General features: G+C 34.8%; 1 protein-coding gene and 1 pseudogene across 1 annotated transcript in view; both read left to right on the forward strand.

The window, feature by feature from the left end:
• GBE1 (1,4-alpha-glucan branching enzyme 1) overlaps positions 1-26,590 on the forward strand; it is a 288,463-nt gene that overhangs the window by 177,325 nt on the left and 84,548 nt on the right. Inside the window, exons 8-9 of the mRNA XM_024769059.1 lie at positions 15,366-15,481; positions 22,756-22,883. Coding sequence (XP_024624827.1) covers positions 15,366-15,481; positions 22,756-22,883 — 244 coding nt within the window. The remainder of the gene's footprint in view (positions 1-15,365; positions 15,482-22,755; positions 22,884-26,590) is intronic.
• LOC112415911 (60S ribosomal protein L5 pseudogene) lies at positions 1,536-5,324 on the forward strand (annotated as a pseudogene).

A 26,590-nucleotide genomic window follows, 5' to 3' on the forward strand; every position in this document is an offset into this window, starting at 1 on the left:
CGCTCAAGAACAGTTTTCAGCAGAAGCACAGTGGATTTAACTAGATAGTGTCTCTCCTTACTTTCCTTTCATACGGTGCAAAGGTTTTTTTTGTTTTGTTTTGTTTGTTTTTAATGTGGTATATCCCACAATCTTTGTATAATAGAGGAATAGACCATAGTGTTTAGGTTGCAGATTCCCTCTTACTGTAAAAAAATAGTTTGGCATGGGAGAGTTTACCACTGATCCAGAAAACCATTGGTGGTTGTATAAGTAGTGACCTGCTGATATTCAGCAGGTATCCAAATTAGTGATTTTCAGCAACAAAAAATGATTTTGGAAAAAGTAGTAGACTTAGTTCCAAGGGACTTGAGGGGCTAACATAAAACTAATCATAGATGAACATGACTATAACATTCCTTGCTTAAGACATAGTTTCTTATATATGATCCCTGGGTGTCCAGAGAAAGCCTCTCAGAGGTCATATTTGATTAAAATCTGCTTGACATTTGAGCTTGGGTTCAACTCGGGCAGAGAATTCCAGGCAGAGATGCGAAGTCCATATGGTTAAGATGAGCTTGATTGTGCTTGAGGAACAGAAAGAAGGCCACTGTAGCTGGCACTTAGTGGAAGGGAGGAAGTCACAGTATTAGACTGGTGCTTGATTGTATCAGACCTTGTAGCCAGGACTATAGAGTGGATTTTATCCCAGGTGAGATGGGACTTATTTAATAGGTCCAGGTCACTCTGACTGGGCAGGATTTTGACCTGAAAGTGGGTCATTAATCTCAACCCGACGGCACGCTGTACATATACAAAATGCCTGGGCATTGATAACTATATATATAAAACTCTGGGCGGGTGACTTTGACAATTCATCCTATGTCTTTATATATGAAAAAGAATTCTGAAACCATGGAAATTTAAGATAATTTTGGGACCTTTTAAAAAAGTTAATTTTGGGGCTTCCCTGGTGGCGCAGTGGTTGAGAATCTGCCTGCCATTGCAGGGGACACGGGTTCGAGCCCTGGTCTGGGAGGATCCCACATGCCGCGGGGCAACTAGGCCCGTGAGCCACAACTACTGAGCCTGCACGTCTGGAGCCTGTGCTCCGCAACAAGAGAGGCCGCGATAGTGAGAGGCCCACGCACTGCGATGAAGAGTGGCCCCCGCTTGCCACAACTAGAGAAAGCCCTTACACAGAAACAAAGACCCAACACAGCAAAAATAAATTAATTAATTAATAAACTCCTACCCCCAACATCTTCTTTAAAAAAAAAACCTCCCCCAAATAAATCTCTAGGCCCATGTGTTTAAAAAAAGAAAAAGTTAATTTTGTAAGCATAGGCTAAATTCTCCTCAAAATTTTCACCAGATATCTGATATTCTGAGGAGCCTAAGCTTTTATTCCCCAGGACCTGCATCCATTGCAGATGTGAAGTTTCTTCTAATCTATTGTTTTATCTTTTACAAATTTGTCAGTTTGCCTTTTACTTCAGAATATATTTGTGTTCATTTTACTACAGTTAGCTCTTTAAGTTGCTGTCAAGAGGTAGATGTGCATAGTAGCAAGCTACTTTGATTCTGCAATAAGAAACCTGAGTTCAAATTCTGACTTCAGCACTGGCCAGCCGTGTGGCCCCGTGAAAGTTACATATGGACACTGGTAAAATGTGAGGGTTTTTTTGGGTTTTTTTTGTGGTACGCAGGCCTCTCACTGTTGTGGCCTCTCCCATTGTGGAGCACAGGCTCCGGACGTGCAGGCTCAGCAGCCATGGCTCATGGGCCCAGCCGCTCCATGGCATGTGGGATCCTCCCGGACCGGGGTATGAACCCGTGTCCCTTGCATTGACAGGTGGACTCTCAACCACTGCTCCGCCAGGGAAGCCCAAAATGTGAGTTTTAATTGCAGGGGTTAGCAAACTATGGCCTGCGAGCCACATCTGGCTGCTATCTGTTTTTGTTAATAAAGTTTTATTGAACTACAGTCATGCTTACTCCTTTACATATTGTCTGTGATCTCTTACAACCTACAACAGCAGAGCTGAATCATTGAGACATAGACTGTGCGTGGCCCACAGAGTGTAAAATGTTTATACTTGGCGCTTTACAAAACAAGTTCGCCAATCCCTGTCGTAGTGCACACTTCTGAGGGTTATTGTGGGAATTCCATGGAATAATTCACAAAAAGCTCTTTGTACAAGGTCCAGCATTTAATAAGCATTCAATATATATTTATAATTACTAGAATTTTTAGAAATTCATTTTGTTTACTTCACAGTAATCAGGTCAAATTGACTCTTGTGAAGATGCACCACTGTTTATGTGTATTTCTGTATATCCTTGGGGATAAAATTGCCTAAGTTTGAGAAGTCTGTTCTTTGAGTAGTCATATTTTGGTGATGCTTGCCCATTTCTGCATTAATAACAGTTCTGGTTATTGGAGGTTCTGTTTTGCCCACTAATCTGTCCTTGATATGAATATTATAAATTATACATATGTAAAAGTTCTTGGCTATATTACAGCAATATGGGTAGATTGTTAAATTAATCATTGCAGAACCCTTTGAAAATCTAGGCAGCAATGTGCAAATGCAAAATTTATAACTGGAGCAAACAAAAAGAAGCTGATGATTCCTTAAGGATACTGATGTTTTTGTGGTTTCTTTCTTTTATTGTTGTCACCAGAGATTTATCTAACATTTGGGGAAATTTTCAATATTTAATCATAAGCATTTTTATTCCAATGTAGGCTATATGTAGAGGCCAATCTGAATTTGTTCTAACTAGAGGCTGGATATATATATATTTTTTTAATTGGGGTATATGTTCAGATGAATGCCCATGTGTGTTAAAACTTAAACAAATTCATGCATTAATAAGGAAATATGATTAATGAAGAGTTTAATGATTTTACTTTTCATAGTGGTAAACATGTTGTAAAAGGCCCCTAAACAAAGATTGTAAACTGTGGGGAAAAAGGAAGAAGATAATCTTATTTGAGCATCCCAAGTAAATAATTTCTTATTTAGTTTTCTTCGTGAAAATATCTTCCTAAATGCCTACATCATACTAATTACATAGCCACTTTTGTAGGTATCTGAAGTACCTACAAAAGTATATTTAAGTTACATTTATGCCAGTGTAGTCAAGAGTTTTGTTCTTAATTTCCATTTCCTATTTCAATGACTCTGAAAACACAGTTTCCTAAGTAATGTATACTAGGTTTTTTGGGTTTTTTTAACTACTTCAGAGTTAATGTTGGATTTTATTTGAGTTTCTTAGCTTTCTATGTACCTTTTTAATTCAGTTCAGGTCAATTTGTTTAAAATTAATTTTAAAAAGGTATAGGACATGATTCCTACCACATAGACATTTATTGTTGTGTTGGGAAGACTGGTTACATGAACCAGTTTATCTCCTATTTTCTTTTACACTAATTAAGGAATTGTCAGGAAGATTCTGTGAAGCTTATGCTGAGACTTGAGTAATAGGTAGAGTTTGGATAGGAGAGGAATGGGTAATAGTTCTTATATTTGTTTTTTTTTTCGGGGGGGGGAGGCTGAACGGTTGTGTTTTTGAGTGTGTGTGTTTATTTTCCCTTATCATCTAGAATTCTATTATTGCCTAAAACACATTATTTGATGTAATAAACCTTTAGGTCTGGATTATGTTAGCATATAGTGGCATGATTCAAATTATTTACTCTGTATCCTGAAGCTCAGAAAATTTTTGATCTTGAATTAATCTTTCACTTTAATAAAAGGTTTATTAAATCCTAAGTTAGAAGGAGAACAAATAATCTAATAACTTCTTGTCAAAACTTATCACTCAGGTTCAGAGAAGTTATGTGCTTATACTGATTTTTACAACATCAGATGGAATAGTTTTCTTGACTCCTAACTCAGTGCTATTTGTGTGTGTGTGTGTTACATATGCTTCCTTGATGTTCATTAAGTGAAGTCTGACAATTTTCTCGTAAATTGCATCAAACCAAGGCACTTGCTTTCTTTATTTTTTCAAAATTAGTAAATATATTTATTTATTTAATGATTTCAAGCAACAGCTAGTTTTTTGATAGCCTTTCACTTTTGCCTTATCAATGACAATTTAAAAGGAAGAGAGGCTGACAAGAGAGAAAAGGAAGAGAGAAAAAGAGGTTAGAAAAGAAAAAGGAAGGGAAAGAGAAGAAGAGATCATATGGAGAGCTAGTTTAGGAATTACGGAGCCACACAGAGCAAGGGAAAAAAGGAATGGCTTCTTAAGACTGATAGAAAGAGCAAAGTCTCAGCTGAAGGGGGCAATAGTTGGGACAGGATTCAAGAAAAGTGTGAGCCTTAATTGGGAAAGAGACTATAGCATGAAGTGGGAATTTTCCAGAGATGTATCTTGCTAGAAAGAAAATTATCCCAAAGGTATTCTCTTTAAAGAGAAAAATTCTGGCTAATCACTGTGCCTGAGTTCGGGCTGCGGCCACTTCTCCACTCTCACCCCACTGCCACCCTCAGAGGTGCTGGATCTGCAGGTCTGTAGCTAGTGGTGGGCACAGGTCTCTGTTCTGCAGGATGGGGTTATTAAAGTTATCAAGAATAAGGCCTACTTCAAGAGATACCAAGTGAAATTTGGAAGAAGACGAGAGGTTAAAGCTGATGACTGTGCTCAGAAATGCATGGTAATCCAGGGTAAAAATAAGTACAAGAAACCCAAATATAGGATGATAGTTCGTATAACCAAGAAAGATATCATTTGTCAGATTGCTTATTCCATATAGAAGGAGATATGATAGTTTGTGCAGCTTATGTTCATGAACTCTCATGGAAACATTGCAGAAAGCACTGATGGTCAACCTGGTGCCTTCACCTGCTGTTTGGCTGCAGGGCTTGCCGGAACTACTACTTGAAATACTACCTGAAGGGAGCTGTGAATGGAGGCTTCTCTGTCCCTCACAGTACCAAAAGACTCTGGTTATGATTCAGAAAGCAAGGGATCCATTAACATGTGACCTCCATGCAAAAGGAATCCATTGCAGAAGTACACTGGAAGCACATCATGGGTCAGAACCTTGCAGATTGTCTGTGTTACCTGACTGAAGAAGGTGAAGATGCTTCCAGGAAATAATTCTCTCAATACATAAAGAACAATGTGACTCTAGACACGATGGAGGAGATTATAAGAAAGCTCATGCTGCTGTAGGAGAGAATCCAGTCTATGAGAAGAAGCCCAAGAAAGAAGGTTAAAAGAAGTAGAACCATCTCAGAATGTCAAATGCCCAGAAGAAAGACGGAGTAGCTCAGAAGGAGGCAAGCTTCCTCAGAGCTCAGGAGTGAGCCGCTGGGAGCTGGTAAACCAAACCACAATTTTCTATGAAGGTTTTTCAGATAAAGACAATAATAAACTTATTGACCAAGCTAAATAAATAAACAAACAAATAAATAAATACAAAAATTCTGGAGAAATGCGATTCAAACATTTCAGAAGTGAATAGCTGAGTATTATATGAGAGGTTCAACCACACAAAATTATCATATAAAAAATGTTCATCTCTTATTTTTTCATGCTCTCACCTGTTTATGTGATGGCTAATTTAATAAATAGCTTTCCACAAAATCTGATTGTGTTGACTGTATTAGAATTGATTTTTAAAGGAGGTCACATGTTAAAGATTACACTATAGAACTGATAGTATGTAATACAAAGGTATTCTTGCTATGCCTGTCAGAAATGGATTGACAGCTTTCCTGAATTAAATTTATGGTGATTTCCAGTAAGTTTGAATGATATATTGTCCAATTTATCCTGTAGACCTCCACCTTTAATAACACTTTTTTGAGTAGCCTAGCTTCATATTTTCCACACTAGATTAACAGATCCTTTCTCATTATAGTGTCGTAGTACTATACTTTTCTTTGTGTTATTAATCACTATTGTAATTAAATGCATTTGTGTTATTATTTGTAAAATGTCTGTCTCTCCCGTTAGTCTCTAAGCTCCATGAAAATGGGTGTTGTATGTTTTCTATTCATGACTATAACCCCAGCACCTAGCAGTGAGCCTGGCACAAAGCAGGTACTCAAGAAATATTTGTTGAATGCACCAATAAGTAAACACCACACTACTCCAGAAAAAATAAATGCAGAATTAAAAAATAAGGCTCAAGATGGTGGCCATGGAAGTCGGAATCCTCTAAGGAATGTGTAACAACTCAACTGCTGAATCAACTAGAAAAAAAAACAGGCTCATTTTGTTTTGATATTAGCCAAAACGTGCTTATCTTTAAGAATATTTATTTTCAATATAAAAGAATTACAAGTATTATAACACATTGGTCTATTCCAATTTATATTTAATTTACATGTAAACAAATACATTTAAAATCTGTTTATTATCCAATAGATGCTCCCCTTAATCAATCCTTACTATATATCAAACACTGCTAACCACATTATACACATTATCCTATTTAATCCTCTTTCAGGAGTGTGCTGAAATTATCTTCCATTTTACAGTTGAGAAAACTGAGGCTTAGAGAAGTTAAGTACCTTGCCCAAGTTCATACAACTGACATGACCACATGTTGGAGCTATGAGTATGTGGTTTTAAAAAATTATTGTACCAAGGAAATTGCCAAAAACAAAAATTAACTTATACATGGTCATGCTGAATGTAGCACTATCCAATTATACTTAAGGGTTGAGGTTTTGGACTCAAAAGGTTGAGTTCTACCTGTACTTATTAGCTGGGTGACCCTGAACATTTTAACTTCTTAAACTCTCAGATTCTCCAACCATGAAACACACTTGACATTACAGCCTTGTTAAGTGAGACTATGTAATGTGTGAGTTCTAGAAGCCAGTAGACATTCAATGAATTTGAATTTCTTTTTCTTTTCTATATAACAACTATATTCTCCATTCTGTTCTATTCTAGCCAGCCTGCTAAATGCTAATTCCCTTTGTTTGTAGGAATGTGTACAAATAGACATTAAAGAACTATATCTTATTTAACAAGGTTAGTGCAAATTTGAAAACTGCTGAAGGAGTGATAGTTGAAATTTAAATATGATTAATAGCAGCTTCCCATACAGTTTTCCTCAATTTCCCACCCCCAGAACACACACACACACACAAAGCACACACAGGCATGCACATAACATTTTCTGAAGAACTAGGTGCTTCTTTTTTCCCTTGCCTTATCTCTATCCCTATACAACTGGTATTCCCCAACTCATCTCCTCCCCAGAGTGCTTATCCATTTTTGGTCTCAGAGTACATTGTTGCATTGCAACTGCCTTAGTATTCTAAATATCTGTAACTTTATATAAACTATAATAGTATTTTTCTTGAATGTTGTCTTAAAATATTAATTATTTAGGGGTGATAGTCAAGGAAAATCCTCTTGTAGTCAATATAGTCTATAAAATCATAATTATTTTGGACTAGAAAAGAAAATTAATTCCCAGATGCTTTATACTTGTTTATCTACAGATCTTTGTTCTCCTTCACTTGTATTTTTCTCATTTATTTTTGATGCTGTCTAGATGTATTTATCTTTAAGTTACCTCAAGTCAATCTTTTGAAATGAAGCTGGTTAAATATAAGTAAATAAACATTATATATCTAATTACAAATTTTAATACAGTAATGGAAAATTATCAAGTTTATGAGTTATTTTTCTACAATAGAAATATTATAATAGTTCACTTAAATATCAAGAGCAATATTATTATTAGAAATAAATTAGAAATAAATCAATCAGAAGAGAAAAATTGAAAAATGAGAAATATGTAAATAGTTAATGTTTCCAAACTTTTACCATTAAAATAAGCTTTTAAAATCTGATTACCAATTATAGTTTAATATTTGCCAATAATGTATATCTATATATGTTTAAGTCACTGTCAGTTTTGATCTGGAGCAATAATTATTTTCATTCTATAGGTAAGGTTGAATTTTTAACCTTGTTTGGAAAAGATGGATGTATATCTGTGTACCTGTATGTATGTATATGTAATTAGCTAACCTATAGTGATTTGTTCTGTAGAAGAGCAATGCCTTGTTCAGATGAGATATGTAATAATTTCATATAATACCTCCCCTATGTTTCATTATAGAGGATGATTTAGCTTGGCTTTGCTTTCTGGACCTTGAGATGCTCAGCTTTTTTGCGCCCTCTACTTTGAAAAATCTAAGTTTTGTCCAAATTTTAATAGTATATTTGATAAGCTCTAATGCTTTGAAAAATCACCTTTGGTAACAATCTTTATGAGAAAGCAAAGAAATATAAACTGATTTAAAAATAAATAGTATGGGGCTTCCCTGGTGGCGCAGTGGTTGAGAGTCCGCCTGCCGATGCATGGGACACAGGTTCGTGCCCCGGTCTGGGAAGATCCCACATGCCGTGGAGCGGCTGGGCCTGTGAGCCATGGCCGCTGAGCCTGCGCATCCAGAGCCTGTGCTCCGCAACGGGAGAGGCCACAACAGTGAGAGGCCCGCGTACTGCAAAATAAATAAATAAATAAAAATAAATAGTATGAAAACTTATTAATTTCTTAATCATTCAGAGTAATTAATCATTATCAGAGTGGGTTATTAGTTATTTTAGATTTATCTCTTTGTTTGTATCAGACTGAAAATCTTTCACTTTTGTTTTCACTGCTGGTCCCTTACCACTCTACTCCCCACCCCTATGCACACACATACACAGGGACAAACACACTCCCCTCGAAGTTTGCATTTTTCTCATCTTACTTGAGCAGGTAACCAAGCTTGTTAAGAATATAAATTTAGAGAAAAGAGAGACTTGAACATTTCTCGAGTATTTTTTTTTTTTTTAGGAAAAGTATAATTGGAAACATTTAGCATATGAAAGTATAATATGCCATCCTTTCCTACTTATTTCCTAGAGAATACCTGATTAAACTTACAGATAATATAAATAGAGGTAATTTTAATTCAATATTTAATAAGCTAAGTACAATTTAGGCCTTAAGGGGAAGAAAATGTTTTATTGTAATAATGAATGTAGATAACCAGGACTCAGTGGATATAATATGATTAAACAGTATATTAATTTAAATAAAATAAAGTTGTACAGGTTGAAATAAAAAAATAACGTGATATTGAAAAGAAAACTTCAAAATCATATTTTATAATAAAAACCCATTTCTGAAATTTATATTATTACAGATTTTTAGTAGTTGAATTAATACTTTGTCTCATTAAATTGTGTGCTTCTTGCTATCTAATTTTGTTTGAAATTAATATATACAGTCGCCTCAATATACTGTCTAAAGACCTAGGTACATTTTGTTATAGATGACACAATATGTTGTACGAGATATGAATAAGCACTTTTTGCACTTTTTGATGCTTAAAATTTTTCTCAATCAATTCCAATTGACTGACAGTATAATTTCTGTTGACAAAGTAAAAAGCAAAACTATAGCATTTTCCCTTTATTTAGTTATATTAAAATTATACTGATAGATGAGTTCTTTTTTATTTTTAAAAATAGAGTACGTAGTAAGATATTACCTGCTTTTCAGTATCTTCCTTTAAAAAAATGTTAGTTTAAAAAAAAAAAGTTAGTTTCCTTTAAAAAGAGTATCTTCCTTTAAAAAAAATGTTATTGTGATTGTGATTCAAGACTCTATCCTTCTATTTGACATGCCATATTTTTCTATAAAAGAAAAAGTCTCAAAGTACTTTCTTTGTTTAAGGTTAATCTGCTGCCTCAGTTGAAATACCCAGATCAAAACATGTAACTTTTGCTTTATGGTTTTATGATGTACGTTTTAATAGCCATCAGCTTCAAAGACTTTGTAATAGCTAAGAGGAATATATAATTTTTCTTCATATTTTGATATTTGGCCACTGCTTAAAAATGTCTCCTATTTATTTGTATGCAATATTAGTGGGGTTAGTAACATCCAGTGGACTAAGTGGCTGATTTTGAAAATTCTAGAAGTTATTCAGGGCCACAAATAAATACATTAGGCAAATAGTTTTGAATTACAAAATGTAACTTCATCTAATAAGTGTGGTTACATCTGATTATACTTTCTTGCCAAGAAAATTTGACTATGTTTTATTTCATTATAAAGTTCATTGGCAGAATGTGAAACAAATCAACAGTTTCTGATTTTAGGGATATTTCCTAAAAACCTTAATATTGGAATTATCTGTGTGACAAAATTATCTTAATAAATCGTCATTCCTTGATTACAGGTTGAATATTTCAGACATCCAAACCAATTAGACTGATTATTTTGATTGCCAGAAATCCTTAAATTTATATATTTCTCATTGATATATTCAGTTTCTATATCAGACACCTGTGATTTCAACATTTTTAGTGGTTTATGATTCACAGGAAAGTCAGCGCATTTCATTATCTTTTTCTGGATTTTAGGGATTTTGTTTTTGCTTCATAAAATATATGAGTAAGCTAATCAATCGATCTTAGGCAGTATATATGACATAGTATTTGTTTCTAATTTATGTGTTAATTGGTTTAAGATAGAAAGCTAATAACTAAAATAGGTTACTTCTCAAATACATTCAAGCTGGTTCCTAAGTATATATTTGTTAGCATCAAATTCTTCCAGTTGTTTGGAAACTAGGCTACTTTGTGGTTTTTAAGGACAGACTTTAAAAGCCTTGTGTCAGTGGAATAATCTTAAAATCAAAGCCCCACCTTGTCTGCTGTAACAAACCAAAGTAAAACTGTACTCTTAAATTCTGCTTTATATTTTTATGGGACCTAATCAACTGGATATATTAACTGTGTCATGGGCTGTCTGATGACATTTTGAAGTAGAAAAAGTAAATTGCCTTTTCTATCGTACCCTTTGCCAGACGTTTTCCTACTTTGACTCAAGGCAAACCATTCAATTGAGATGATTCAGTTCATTTATTACTACAGAGCACAATGAGTAATATTTGTAATTCAGTCATAATTTGGAATATATCCTAACTCTTCAGCCCCTCAAAGAAGGAAAAATGCAATTTATGGGTGCTGAATTTGAAATTTACGATAGTAGGATTAGTAATAGACGTCTTTCAGAAATCTATATTTTCACTGGTATATATTCCTTAAGTTTGTTCTGGTGTTCTATTTAAAAGACAAAGCTTAGATTCAGTGAACGATTTCATTCATGTATAAGCTTAATAATTGCATCGTACATGTGACTGCTGAAAAGTAGGGTGCAAAACAGAGTACCTCAGCTGGAGGTCCTTTAGATTTAGATTTTTAACATATATTTAAGATTTCACCAGCCCCCAGTAAAACTCCTGAGAACTGAGTCTCTCACGAGCTTCCCTGGTAGATGACATTTCACAAGTGTTGTGAGTTTGTTGTCAGAGGAATTAAGTGTGACTCTATCAGGAGAGGGCGACTCTTGGAAGTTTACACCTAGACTCCTTTGAACTTTGCCCCATGCACCTTTTTCTTTACCGATTTTGCTTTCTATCCTTTTACTGTATGTAATAAATCATAGCCATGAGCATGACTATATGCTTACTCCTGTAGGTCCCCTAATGAATCACTAAATCTGGATGTTGTCTGGAGGGCTCCCGGCACAGCTTTCCTCTTGTAATTTAACTTCAGTGACCTGGGATAAATATATTTATATAATAATTAAATACATTGTTAACATTAAGTTAGATGTTTACATAGTGTAAGAAAAAAAAAGAAAGCTACATCTTTATTCCAGTGATACTGTAAACCCTCTAAAACCTGCTGTTTTTCAACTTTGAGTTCTGGATTGTGTCCATGCAATTACTCACGTGTACGGTCTGGTTATTTAAGGACTCAGACCTCAGTCTTCCTGGTTCTCTGTCTTGTTAGGTCTTGAAAGCCCCAATTTTTGTGATCTGAGTGCAAGCAACCTGTGTTTTAAATTAGTTTTATTAGGACACTGAGTTTATAGAGTGAATTTATCTGTCTGGATTTATCATGCTAAAATGATAAGAGAAAATTTGGACTACAGAAATATTAAGAACATAATTATGAGTCTGTCTTTCCCCCTATTTCCTGCACTGGTAGTTTATTTTTTCTTGAACAGCAAAGGCTATTTATTTATAAAATGTTACCTTTATAAGATCAATTTTTTTACTAACTTTTTAAAATAATCTAGTTTTAAAAAATATGTATAACCAGAGAATTAATACTTTTAACTTTTGCTTTCTATTTACTGCTACTAACTTGAAAATTTTAGATGTGATTTTTTTCCTGAATGTATTTACCAAAATTTTGTTAAAAAACAAAATGTTCTAGAGTTTGTTTCTTTACTATTTTCATTCTAGATAGTTTACTCCCCTGTATAATTTGTGTCCAGTTGACCGTTGAACAACTTGGGGTTTAGATGCACCTACCCCTGCTCAGTTGAAATCCACATCTGCTATCTCTGCCTCAAAAACAAAGTAATTGATAAATGACTCACTCAAGCTGAAACAGTTTGGATTAGAATCAGGACTCAAACTATAGTTCTTTTGATTCCACATATTGTGATCTCTAATTGAACACAAACTTTTCCCCACAGTTCGCTAATTTAAAGATCTGTAAAATGAAAATACAGATACTATATTTATCAAAAAATATCCACATATTAGTGGACCCACACTGTTCAAACCCATATTGTTCAAGGGTCAACTGAATCTCTTTTCTTTCTCCACAGACTACATATCTATTTTATGTTTTATTAATGATTTACATATTCATAAAATATAATAAAATGGATTATTTTGAAAGCACTACAAATTTGATTTGTTCCTATCTGTTTAATCTTGTGGTGATTTTTTAAAAGAATTTTTATGTTGTTTAGACTTTGTTTCAGGTTAAGAGAATTTTAGAGGTCCATAGGATAGAATTTAGTATTTTTTTAACCCATTTGAACTTTTTAATTATATGCTCCATTTTCATTATTGTTTCTTTTCTGGTTATCACAGGAAATTCTTTTTCTATTTACTCATACCAAGAATCTGTCTACTCACATAGTTACAGCCAAGTATGTTAAATATAGTTTTATAACTCCTTTTGGTCAAGAAGAAGATAGTTTAAATATTGTAATAACAGGAATCAGTAGGACATTTAGTAACTCCGCCCTTAATCAAGTATGTGATATTGCACAGTACTTTCTTTTTAATAATTAGATTCACATCACCTTCTTTTCTGCTTTTTATTGAATTGCAATATCATTGGCTTTTTTGCTTCTTTTCTCTTACTTTATCTCTGTAGATATTAGGATGCAGTTTTCACATTTGAATGTGTTTACCTGCCTAACATAAATGTCTAATCTTTATGTTAGAAATTGACAGTAAATGTCCACCAGCCCAAGATGGTGTTGTAAATGAGTCAATAGGGTTGGTATGAAAATGTGGCGTTGCAGGTACTGGGAGGAACAAGAAAGTACACGTCCCATCTTCAGAAATTCAAACTGAAAATTGAAAGTACAGTTGTCCTCAACATCTGCAGAAGATTGGTTCCAGGAGCCCCACCATATACCAAAATCCACAGATGCTCAAGTCCCTTATATAAAGTGGCATAGTATAATGAATACTGTGGTCGCTTTGTATCCAAGGATGCTAATCCAAGAATATGGAGGGATGACTGTATATTTATTGAAAAAAAAATATAAGTGGACCTGTGTAGTTCGAACCTGTGTTGTTCAAGGGTCTACTGCCTTCTGCAAGGTAAACAAAACAGTAATACATGTCAGATCAGGCCCAGGGACAGTCTGTGAACTCTGGTTTACATATTCTTATCTTCATACATCTACCCAAGATATTTAGTTTTTAAACAGGTTTTGTTCCTACTCTGAGGTATTTTGGGCTAAAAATAACTTTCAGTTTGTCTTTCAGAAGTAAAATATACATTACCAATCAAATGAGAAAAGTATGACCTTTTCAAAATATTGTTTAGAAAGGATTATTGATATGCAAATTTATTCTTTCTGAAATATTCATATAGCAACCTTGTTAAAAAAAAAGTATAGACATGCTTCCTTTAAATTTTGCAGTGAACCCAAAACTGCTCTAAAAAATAAAGTTTATTAATTTTAAAGAAACTTCAAAAAAATAGAGCAATTTTGATCTATTCATTTTTTTGTTAAACAGAATTTTTTCTCTTTAAACCCTAAATGAATATGCATTAATAGAAACATTGCTATATTCTACCTTCATCATGGCTTGGACCTAACAATCTAGAACCTCCAGGCTCCCTTTCATATCAACTGGATTGCTTGGATTTCTGTTTTTTTCTTCATTTCTTAACTTTGAGTAAGTTTTCAAAACTCACAGTAACTTATTTAAAGCAGTTAATTACCAACGATACTCATCTTGCCCCAAAGTTTTGATTTACAATTCTGGAGTTGATTGTGATGACTTAATCTCCACTTATGTCCGATGGCTCTTTAATATATAGAAGGTTAAAAAAAGTACATAAATTTCAAATGGGTTAAGGAATTGTGTACACTATTACTGCTTTGTCATTAAACTAAATGAGGTATTAAAGTCTTAAGACCACAGTTATAATGAGATAGAGAACTCAACCATAACTGTATGACTAAAAAAAAAATACTAATTGATGATGCCTTCTTTTCAATTGTCCAAAATAGCCTTGTTTCATGTGGTGTTTTTAATTGAGTTATAACAGTTCTTTGTTTTCTTTCTGTTTTTATGGATATAGGACTCTTTAACTTGTAGAACTTTTTACTTTATTAAACGTGTATATTCTAGTAATTAGACCTCCTTCTTTTACCCTCACAAAACAAGTCCAATAAGTATAATACTGCTTATCATATGGTTGATTTTAAAACTCTCTTTTTTCTTTTACTTTTTATTCTGAACTATATCTGTTTTAAACTGTAGAATAAGGAAATATTTTAAGCAAACACTGAAGGCTGAAAGCAGTTTTCTATTGATAATGAAATTATATTTTCTGAAACGAGAAACTACGTAACTGTGGTTATATTACATGAAAAATCATGATGAAAATTCAGAGATAAGTGACAGACTTTGTGTTTTTGTTTTTTTTCCCTTTTTTTAGTACCAATACTGTGTAGTAATCACTGTATGTTTGCATTGAACAAGACAGAGTCCCTGCACTTTGGACCAGACTGACACATTTTTTCCTTAGATTTTTCTCAGATATTGAGTGATTTTGCAGCTAAAGAAATTTAACACATTTTCCTATTAGAATGAATTTCATCAAACAAATGAGGTAAACCTTAGTAGTTTTCTGTTGTTTATGTGATATATTTCTTTGAACATCATGATTCCTAAGAGAGAGATTTTGATTTTAATTATTACTCTTAGCAAAGGATGTATAAGAATTAAGGAAAATACTATATACATTATGCTTAAATATATATTTATCTAATATTTTAGCTGGGAAGTTTTAAGATTTCTTCTGTCAAACATAAGATGGTGGTTGGAAGAATATGGATTTGATGGATTTCGTTTTGATGGTGTTACATCCATGCTGTATCATCACCATGGAATAGGTAGGTAACCTGATACATTACAGATGTAACTAATGATTTTATTTTATTTTTTACTGGAAGATTACAACCAGGCTTGGGGTTCAGATATGTTGCTGCAGTAACCATTATTGTTGGATTGATTTTTTATTAGTTCCATTGTGTATGTCTTTTCTCTGATCACTTCTGATCCCTTTTTGGCAAGAGACTGGGTCAAATACATTTTATAAGTAAATAAAATATAATGATTTTCTTTGAAATATATCTACTTAATAATATGCTCTCTTTAATATGTAGCATTCTTTTTAAAATGTTTTTTTAAGGATACCATTTATTACAGCACCCTCAGGCTGTGAACATGAGAGCATTTGTAATGAAAAATAAATAACAAAAATAATAAATGAGAACATTTGTTAATGTATGGGTTCCTTTGCATATTAAACATTGAAGAAAATATGTATATTTTAAATATAGATGTGCTCAGTTAAAATTAAATTGTAAATTAATCTGTAATTAAAAATATGGATCAAAGATCTTCAGTTAAAAAGTTGTACAGAGAAGTGGGATCACAGAATCCTAATCCTTCAATTGATAACATGGAGAATAATTATTATTTTTTTAATGACCAAATATTTACTGGCAACAACCAATCCAAAAAATTCACTTTAGAGTATAAATCAAAAAGTGGCTGCCAAGGAAAGATGCTATATTCAAAGTGTGCTGTTAACTGCTCTCAGTCAAGATGCTGGCCACATGAAACATTCCTAGGGAAGAAGTTGAATCTATAAGACATGACAGGTTTCATTGATATCTTCCACTTTGGAGAGAAGCTGACTTAGGGGATGAAAAAGGCAAGCAAGACAAAATTCAAAAAGATCCTCTCCTAGATTAAAACACCTACATGCCCCAGCAGAACCTCGCTGTGCTGAGGGCTAGGTATTTTCCAAGGAATTGTGGAGTTGATGAAATGAACTGAAATCCATGGATATGGGATATGCTTTTTATGGGTACAGGGTCCAAGAAATGGTAAAGAAAAACATTCTGAGTTACTTAGCATACTTTCCCACTTTGAGATGAGGATAATAACAAATACTGAGACAGTAGACATTCTTCAAGATGGTGGAGTAGAAGGATGTGCTCTCACTCCGTCTTGCTAGAACACTGGAATCACAACTAACTGCTGAACAATCATCGACAGGAAGACATCGGAACTCACCAAAAAAGATACCCCACATCCAAAGACACAGGAGAAGCCACAATGAGATGGTAGAAGGGGTGCAATCACAATAAAATTGAATCCCATAACTGCTGGGTGGGTGAATCACAAACTGGAGAACACTTATACCACAGAAGTCTACCAACTGGAGTGAAGGTTTTGAGCCCTACGTCAGGCTTTCCAACCTGAGGGTCTGGGAACGGGAGGAGGAATTTGTAGAGAATCAGACTTTGAAGGATAGCAAGATTTGATTAGAGAACTTCGACAGGACTGGGGAAAACAGAGACTCCACTCTTGGAGGGCACACACAAAGTAGTGTGCGCATTGGAACCCAAGGGAAGGAGCAGTGACTCCAATAGGAGACTGAACCAGACCTACCTGCTAGCCTTGGAGGGACTCCTGCAGAGGTGGGGTGTGGCTGTGGCTCACCACGAGGATAAGGACACTGGTAGCAGAAGTTCTGGGAAGTACTCCTTCGTGTGAGCCCTCCCAGAGTCCGCCATTAGCCCCAACAAAAAGCCCTGGAAGTCTCCAGAGTTGGGTCACCTCAGGCCAAACAAACAACAGGGAAGGAACCCAGCCCCACCCATTAGCAGACAAGGGGATTAAAGTTTTATTGAATTCTGCCCACCAGAACAACAGCCATCTCTACCCACCACCAGTCCCTCCCATCAGGAAACATGCACAAGCCTCTTAGATAGCCTAATCCAACAGAGGGCAGAGAGCAGAAGCAAGAAGAACTACAGTCCTGCAGCCTGTGGAACCAAAAACACATTCACAGAAAGATAGGATGAAAAGGCACAGGGCTATGTACCAGTTGAAGGAACAAGATAAAACCCCAGAAACCAACTAAATGAAGAGGAGATAGGCAACCTTCCAGAAAAAGAATTCAGAATAGTGATAGTGAAGATAATCCAGGAACTAGGAAAAAGAATGGAGGCAGAGATTGAGAAGATGCAAGAAATGTTTAAAAAAAACCTAGGAGAGGGAGCTTCCCTGGTGGCACAGTGGTTGAGAGTCCACCTGCTGATGTAGGAGACGCGGGTTCATGCCCAGGTGCGGGAAGATCCCACGTGCTGCGGAGCGGCTGGGCCCATGAGCCATGGCCGCTGAGCCTGTGCGTCTGGAGCCTGTGCTCCACAACGGGAGAGGCCACAACAGTGAGAGGCCTGCGTACCGCAAAAAAAAACCCAACAAAATATTTCAAGTGATTATAGTCAAAAACATAGCTAACATGGGAAAGGAAATAGCCACCCAAGTCCAGGAGGTGCAGAGAATCCCATACAGGATAAACCCAAGGAGAAACACACTGAGACACATAGTAATCAAATTGGCAAAAATTAAAGACAAAGAAAAATTATTGAAAGCAGCAAGGGAAAAACGACAAATAACATACAAGGGAACTCCTATAAGGTGAACAGCTGATTTCTCAGCAGAAACTCTACAAGTCAGAAGGGAGTGGCATGACATATTTAAAGTGATGAAAGGGAAGAACCTACAACCAAGATTACTCTACCCAGCGAGGATCTCATTCAGATTCGATGGAGAAATCAAAAGCTTTACAGACAAGCAAAAGCTAAGAGTATTCAGCACCACCAAACCAGCTGTAGAACAAATGGTATAAAACTTCTGTAAGTGGGAAGAGCAAGAAAAGAAAAGGAACTACAAAAAACAAACCCAAAACCGTTAAGTAAATGGTAATAGGAACATACATATCAATAATTACCTTAAACGTGAATGGATTAAAAGCTCCAACCAAAAGATACAGGATTACTGAATGGATACAAAAACAAGACCCATATAAGCTGTCTACAAGAGACCCACTTCAGACCTAGGGACACATACAGACCGAAAGTGAGGGGATGGAAAAAGATATTCCATGCAAATGGAAATCGGAAGAAACCTAGAGTAGCAATACTCATATCAGATAAAATAGACTTTAAAATAAAGAATGTTACAAGAGACAAGGAAGGACACTACATAATGATCAAGGGATCAATCCAAGAAGAAGATATAGCAATTATAAATGTATATGAACCCAACATAGGAGCACCTCAATACATAAGGCATTTGCTAACAGCTATAAAAGAGGAATTTGACAGTAACACAATAATAGTGGGGGACTTTAACACCTCAACACCAATGGACAGACCATTCAAACAGAAAATTAATAAGGAAACACAAACTTTAAGTGACACAATAGACCAGAGAGATTTAATTGATATTTATAGGACATTCCACCCAAAAACAACAGATTACACCCTCTTCTAAAGTGCGTGCGGAACATTCTCCAGGATAGATCACATCCTGGGTCACAAATCAAGCCTCAGTAAATTTAAGAATTTTGAAATCATATCAAGCCTCTTTTCTGACCACAACGCTATGAGATTAGAAATGAACTAAAGGGAAAAAAATGTAAAAAACACAAACACATGGAGGCTAAACAATACGTTACTAAATAGCCAAGAGATCACTGAAGAAATCAAACAGGAAATCAAAAAATACCTAGAGATAAATGACAATGAAAACACGACGATCCAAAATGTATTGGATGTAGCAAAACAGTTCTAAGAGGGAAGTTTATAGCTATACAAGTCTACCTCAAGAAAAAAGAAAAATCTCAAATAAACACTGTAACCTTACACCTAAAGGAACTAGAGAAAGAAGAACAAACAAAACCTAAAGTTAGCAGAAGGAAAGAAATCATAAAGATCAGAGCAGAAATAAATGAAATAGAAAGAAGGAAAACAATAGCAAAGATCAATAAAACTAAAAGCTGGTTCTTTGAGAAGATAAACAAAATTGATAAACCATTCGCCAGACTCATCAAGAAAAAGAGGGAGAAGACTCAAATCATTAAAATTTGAAATGAAAAAGGACAAGTTACAACAGACACCGGAGAAATACAAAGCATCCTATGAGACTATTACAAGCAACTCTATGCCAATAAAATGGACAACCTGGAAGAAATGGACAAATTCTTAGAAAGGTATAACCTTCCAAGACTGAACCAGGAAGAAATAGAAAATATGAACAGACCAATCACAAGTAATGAAATTGAAACTGTGATTAAATATCTTGCAAGACACAAAAGTCCAGGACCAGATGGCTTCACAGGTGAATTCTACCAAACATGTAGAGAAGAGCTAACACCCATCCTTCTCAAACTCTTCCAAAAAATTGCAGAGGAAGGAACACTCCCAAACTCATTCCATGAGGCCACCATCACCCTGATACCAAAACCAGACAAAGATACTACAAAAAAAGAAAATTATAGACCAATATCACTGATGAATATAGATGCAAAAACCCTCAATAAAATACTAGCAGACAGAATCCAACAGCACATTAAAATGATCATACACCATGATCAAGTGGGATTTATCCCAGGGATGCAAGGATTCTTCAAAACACGAAAATCAATCAACGGAGTACACCATATTAACAAATTGAAGAAGAAATACCATATGATCATCTCAATAGATGCAGAAAAAGCTTTTGACAAAATTCAACACTCATTTATGATAAAATATCTCCAGCAAGTGAGCATACAAGGAACCTACCTCAACATAGTAAAGGCCATATATGACAAACCCACAGCAAACATCATTCTCAATGGTGAAAAACTGAAAGCATTTCCTCTAAGATCAGGAACTAGATAAGGATGTCCCCTCTCACCACTATTATTCAACATAGTTTTGGAAGTCCTAGCCATGGTAATCAGTGAAGAAAAAGAAATACAGAATGGAAGAGAAGAAGTAAAACTGTCACTGTTTGCAGATGACATGATACTCTACATAGAGAATCCTAAAGATGCCACCAGAAAACTACTAGACCTAATTAATGAATTTGGAAAAGTTGCAGGATACAAAATCAATGCACAGAAATCCGTTGAATTCCTCTACACAAATGATGAAAAATGTGAAAGAGAAATTAAGGAAACACTGCCATTTGCCGTTGCAACAAAAAGAATAAAATACCTAGGAATAAACCTACCTAAGGAGACAAAAGACCTGTATGCAGAAAATTATAAGACACTGATGAAAGAAATTAAAGATGATACAAACAGATAGAGAGATGTACCATGTTCTTGGTTAGGAAGAATCAATATTGTGAAAATGACTATACTACCAAAGTAATCTACAGATTCAATGCAATCCCTTTCAAATTAACAATGGCGTTTTTTATAGAACTAGAACAAAAAAATCTTAAAATTTGTTTAGAGACACAAAAGACCCCAGATAGCCAAAGCAGCCTTTAGGGAAAAAAATGGAGCTGGAGCAATCAGGCTCCCTGACTTCAGACTATACTACAAAGCTACAGTAATCAAGACAATATGATACTGGCACAAAACCAGAAATATAGATCAGTGGAATGGGATGGAAAGCACAGACATAAACCCACGCACCTATGGTCAACTAATCTATGACAAAGGAGGCAAGGATATACAGTGGAGAAAAGGCAGTCTCTTCAATAAGTGGTGCTGGGGAAATTGGACAGCTACATGTAAAAGAATGAAATTAGAGCACTCCCTAACACCATACACAACAATAAACTCAAAATGGATTAGAGACCTAAACATAAGACTGGGCACTATGTAACTCTTAGAGGAAAACGTAGGAAGAACACTCTTTGACGTAAATCACAGCAAGATCTTCTTTGATCCGCCTCCTAGAGTAATGAAAATAAAAACAAAAATAAACAAGTGGGACCTAATGAAACTTCAAAGCTTTTGCACAAGAAAGGAAACTATAAACAAGACAAAAAGACAACCCTCAGAATGGGAAAAAATATTTGCAAACGAATCAATGGACAAAGGAGTAATCTCCAAAATATATAAACAGCTCATGCAGCTCAACATTAAAAAAACAAACAACCCAATCCAAAAATGGGCAGAAGACCTAAATAGACATTTCTCCAAAGAAAGTATACAAATGGCCAAGATGCACATGAAAAGCTGTTCATCATCACTAATTATTAGAGAAATGCAAATCAAAACTACAATGAGGTATCACGTCACACCAGTTAGAATGGGCATTATCAGAAAATCTACAAACAACAAATGCTGGAGAGGGTGTGGAGAAAAGGGAACCCTCTTTCACTGTTGCTGGAAATGTAAATTGATACAGCCACTATGGAGAACAGTATGGAGGTTCCTTAAAAAACTAAAAATAGAATTACCATATGACCCAGCAATCCCACTACTGGGCATATACCCAGAGAAAACCATAATTCAAAATGATACATGCACCCCAATGTTCATTGCAACACCGTTTACAATAGCCAGGTCGTGGAAGCAACCTAAATGCCCACCAACAGACAAAATCCTCCCTTTTCTTCAGAGGGATTGAATAAGAGCTAGCTAACGTTAAGATCTTTTAGTGTGACAAAAAATGTATCTAAAACAAAATTTATGAATCTCTTTGGTCTCATTTTTTATTTTTTAATTTATTTATTTTTTGGCTGCGTTGGGTCTTGGTTGCTGCGTGCGGGCCCTCTCTAGCTGTGACGAGCGGGGACTGCTCTTAGTTGTGGTGCACGGGCTTCTCATTGCGTGGCCTCTCCCATTGCAGAGCACGAGTTCTAGGCACGCAGGCTTTAGTAGTTGTGGCACTCAGGCTCAGTAGTTGCGGCTTGCGGGCTCCAGAGCGCAGGCTCAGTAGTTGTGGCACACGGGCTTAGTTGCTCCACAGCATGTGGGATCTTCCCGGACCAGAGATTGAACCCGTGTCCCGTGCATTGGCAGGCATATTCCCAACCACTGCGCCACCAGGGAAGCGGCTTCTCTTTGGTATCATTTTGCTTCATATTTCTCCTGTAAAATTTACTTCAAATTAAATTAAAATTTTAAATCACAGGGTTTTTGTTTGTGTTTGTAAAACAAAAATTGAATTGCAGGATTGTCTGAACTTTGAATGTAGATATGGAGTACTTTTGTAAGTTAAATCATATAATTGCTGGCTCATGACATTTTGCTATGATAACAAAACTGATATCAACCATCTAATTGGTGGAGGCATTTGTGCAGAGTTAAGACTTACATGCTAACATGATGCATCCATATTGGTTTTCTGTTCTCTAGGTCAGAATTTTTCCGGTGACTACCATGAGTATTTTGGACTACAAGTAGATGAAGACGCTTTGACCTATATCATGTTGGCAAATCATTTGGTTCACACGCTGTATCCAGATTCTATAACAATAGCTGAGGTAAAGGTATAATGATCTCTACCCTCTGACCCCCTTTAAAATAGAACATTTTATCAGTATACAATATTTGAATGATCTCTATGTTGTCAGTAATTGCATAAGTGCAATTATACCCTGACTATAGTGCAGCTACCTTGTGTGGGTGGCACATTATTCAGAATTCACTGTTTTCCTATTATCAGATAATGTACCCTAATTACTTGTCATTATTCCATTGTTAAAAAAGAAACTGCCAGTGGTTAGAAAGTAAAATACCCTAATCAGTGGACAGGTCCTTTTGCCATGTGACCTTCAGCACAGAAAAGAATTGAATATTAATATGCGTCTGGCTATTTTAAGTTTTTTTTTCCTTTCTGGTTTAATCATTAGAGATGGCATGGATCACTGCCTGCGAGCTTCTCTGAAACCTCTCTTGTTCTGATGCGATTACCTTTCTTGTTTACGTTATTGCTCTGAAATTGCCAAATGTTCACTAGTTATTCATGATTACTGAAGGTTCATGATTAACTGTCCCAAAGCTGCACAGTAATGATATAATTCGGTATATGCATAATTGACAATTCCCCTCTTGGTGATAAATTTGATAAATTAAGAAGTTTGTTAAATGCTTATGCTAATTTATATTTAGTAGTAAAGTCCCTCTGGTTTTGTGAGTCCTCTAACTAGGAATTATTATTAAAATTGAACTTAGTGTGTTAAAACTGTTCTATACAAAGTGTAGTGGTTGGCATATAAAAGTAGTAAGGCTATTGAAAGAGTCAGAGTTAAGGTGTATTTTCACATTTTTGGCATTTTGTTCATTGGAATGATATGCAGTAGTGACAGTCTCCTTCCTGTAGTGTTTATTATTTGTATAGCCTTTTTTCTATACATCATTTCTCAAAACTCCAAATCTCAAACTAGGTGATATGATTTCCTAGTTTATCTCTGGATCGAGAACAGAGACCTTTTGCCTCCTAAATATCTTCTAGGAATAGAGCAATAGATCCTAAATTCCTGGAGTAAATTTTCATATAAAATTTAAAAACCCCACAATTACAATGCCATTTTGATACTCTGTATTGTTTCACAATCTCTACCTACCTATATTTGGTCATAACTTATAAGTCTTTTCAGTATAACACTTTCTGTGCTGAATATTTTTTAATGTAAATTAGTACTTTTAAACTTTTATTTTGTCTTTATATATTTTAATATTATCTGTTAAACATCAAAAAAATTAATTAGTTTTGTCAATTATATTTATGGCAATTTGAAGCCGAGACATTATATATAACAAATTACTACAAACAATTAATGACATCACAAATCAGAAGTGGGTACTGAAGAAAAAGAAGTAATTATTTAATACATGAAACTTAAAATTGTTACATTGATCTTTCCATTCATTACAAGTAAAATAGTTTCATCATCTAGGGAGCTCTTGTATGATTATCAGTGTTTCTACCAAGGAAACTTGGAGACTTTAGCCTACTTTATATTACTTGGTTTTAGATATTTTTAAAACAAGAAGTATCTTCAATTTATTCTACTTAAATTGAAAACTACTTCAATTTCAATACATCACTTTTCTGTCTAGTGAGAGTATTCAGAATGTGGAATTGATCCTCATGAACTTTTTTTTTTAAGAAAGGAATGTGGTGTAATGAATAAGTAATGCAATGTTATAATAAAGTCCTGTAGTAGAAATTTGAATTTATTTATAATAATAGTTATTAAAATTGAAGCCTTTTTTCTGTATATCTACTATTATACATGGTTATATTTGCTGTATTAATTAAAAATATTTTTTTGATAACTGAGGCTTTTTACCCCTCTGGAATAGTCATGAGTCATCTTTAGATATTAAAGAATTAAAACTATTTTAACTTCATTTGAAACATACATGATCATTTTAATATCCTATGTCAGTAAGCATCAACTCCTTTATATTTAAAGCATATTTATTTTAGTGACCATTATGTTTACTTTTTTTTTTTCTTTTAAGATTTTAAAAGAATAGTCATTAGCTCTGTACTTCCAGAAGAGAACTAGAAATATCTCATATGCATTAATGGGGCAGCCTTCTAGTAGTCAGATTTAGGAGTTAAGACCAATTGGTATCCAAATATTTTTCTTAGCAGATTCTATTTCCTTTCAAACTATTTGCTAAAACTACCTGTAGACCGAATATAGACTGTACCTTAATGTTTTCTTGAGAAAAATTATCTTGCTCTTTAATGTCATCTTATCACCAGTCTTAGGAAAACTCTGGGTCTTACAAAAATTCTTTTGGGAAGGCATTGTGTCCGTAATTCCAGTGCCTAACACAGGTGCCTGAGATTAATACATATTCAGCCAGTGTTTATAAGGAATTGAACTGAATACCTATCATATCTGTGAAAATGTGATATATTTTGATAAATATAATTATTTTAAAATGGTTTCTTTTCTGTTAAACATTCATCCTTTTTCACTTTTTTTAATTCATCTTTTTTTCACTTTTATAAACTATAAGGAAGTATGTAGAAATAAGATATTATTGATGAATACTTTCTTATGGATGTATCCCACCATGTACTATATTTAACTGTAGCTCTCTTCCATTAGAAAACAATTAATACATATTTTGGAAGTCCAGAGAGGTCATATGTTTCTTTTTTTCCAGCTTTTCTGTGGGACAAGTTTGAGGATGAGGTGTTGTGGAAGAAGAAGCAGTTAAGTCTCAGAGAGCTCAGAGTATGTGATAGTCTTTCATAGGAAGTAAGGAAAATGATCCAAAGAAGAATTTGGGCAATGACACACACAGAAAAGCTTGTGACAAGTACAGGGAAGAGTAAATGTTTCAAAGTGGATGAGGTATTGAATATTTGAAATGAAATAGTAAAAATAACGATGGAAAGATAGAGGTCTCTTCCTTGCACTTTCTGTGTACTTCAGCTAACAATTATGACAGCCACGCACGTTGTCATTTCGTGATAAGTGTATGTGTGTGCATGTTCATTTAGGTCCTAGTTCATGGATCCAGCAAGTCAAGTCTTATGTATCTTGAAATTATTAAATTATCATGTATTATGTCTTATGTATCTTGAAATCCTTGGCAGCACCTTCATGCATTCACTCAGCAGGGAGTTACTGAGTTCCTGCCTTATGCCAGCGACTCTTCTACTATTCTAGATTCCTGGCATATGTCAGTGGACAATGGCAACAGCAACAGCAACAAAAGTCCTGCTCCATGGATCTTAAATTTTAACAGTGAATGAGGAAGCCGATAATCAAATAGTGAACTATATTGTCAACACTTAAAGTATAATTGTTGAATTATATCTTAAATTGAAGAATTTGAGTTTTTTATTGTTGGCTATTGAAAGCTATTGGCAAGCAGTGATAGGAGCAGACTCTTCAGCAGCAATTAGGGTAAAGAGAAACTGGAGATGGGGAACTTTGTTTGGAAATATAGTGGTTGAAGCAAACAGTAATGTAGGTTAAATAAGATAGTGTCTGTAGAAATGGAGCAAAGGAAAAGCATTTATTGGAAAGATATTGTGGAGTTAGAATTACTAGTACTTGTCCCATATTTTACCACAGTTGTTATAGTAATGTATTTTGTTGCATCTGGGTCCTTGTACCATTATTTTTTTACTTATCTGTTTGATTGTATATTTATTTGATTACTGACAATCTAGTGGTGTCATGACAGTAGGAAGATCCTGTCAAAAGGCCAGATG

This window comes from Neophocaena asiaeorientalis, unplaced genomic scaffold, assembly GCF_003031525.2.
Source record: "Neophocaena asiaeorientalis asiaeorientalis breed wild unplaced genomic scaffold, Neophocaena_asiaeorientalis_V1.1 scaffold209, whole genome shotgun sequence".
NCBI lineage: Eukaryota > Metazoa > Chordata > Mammalia > Artiodactyla > Phocoenidae > Neophocaena > Neophocaena asiaeorientalis.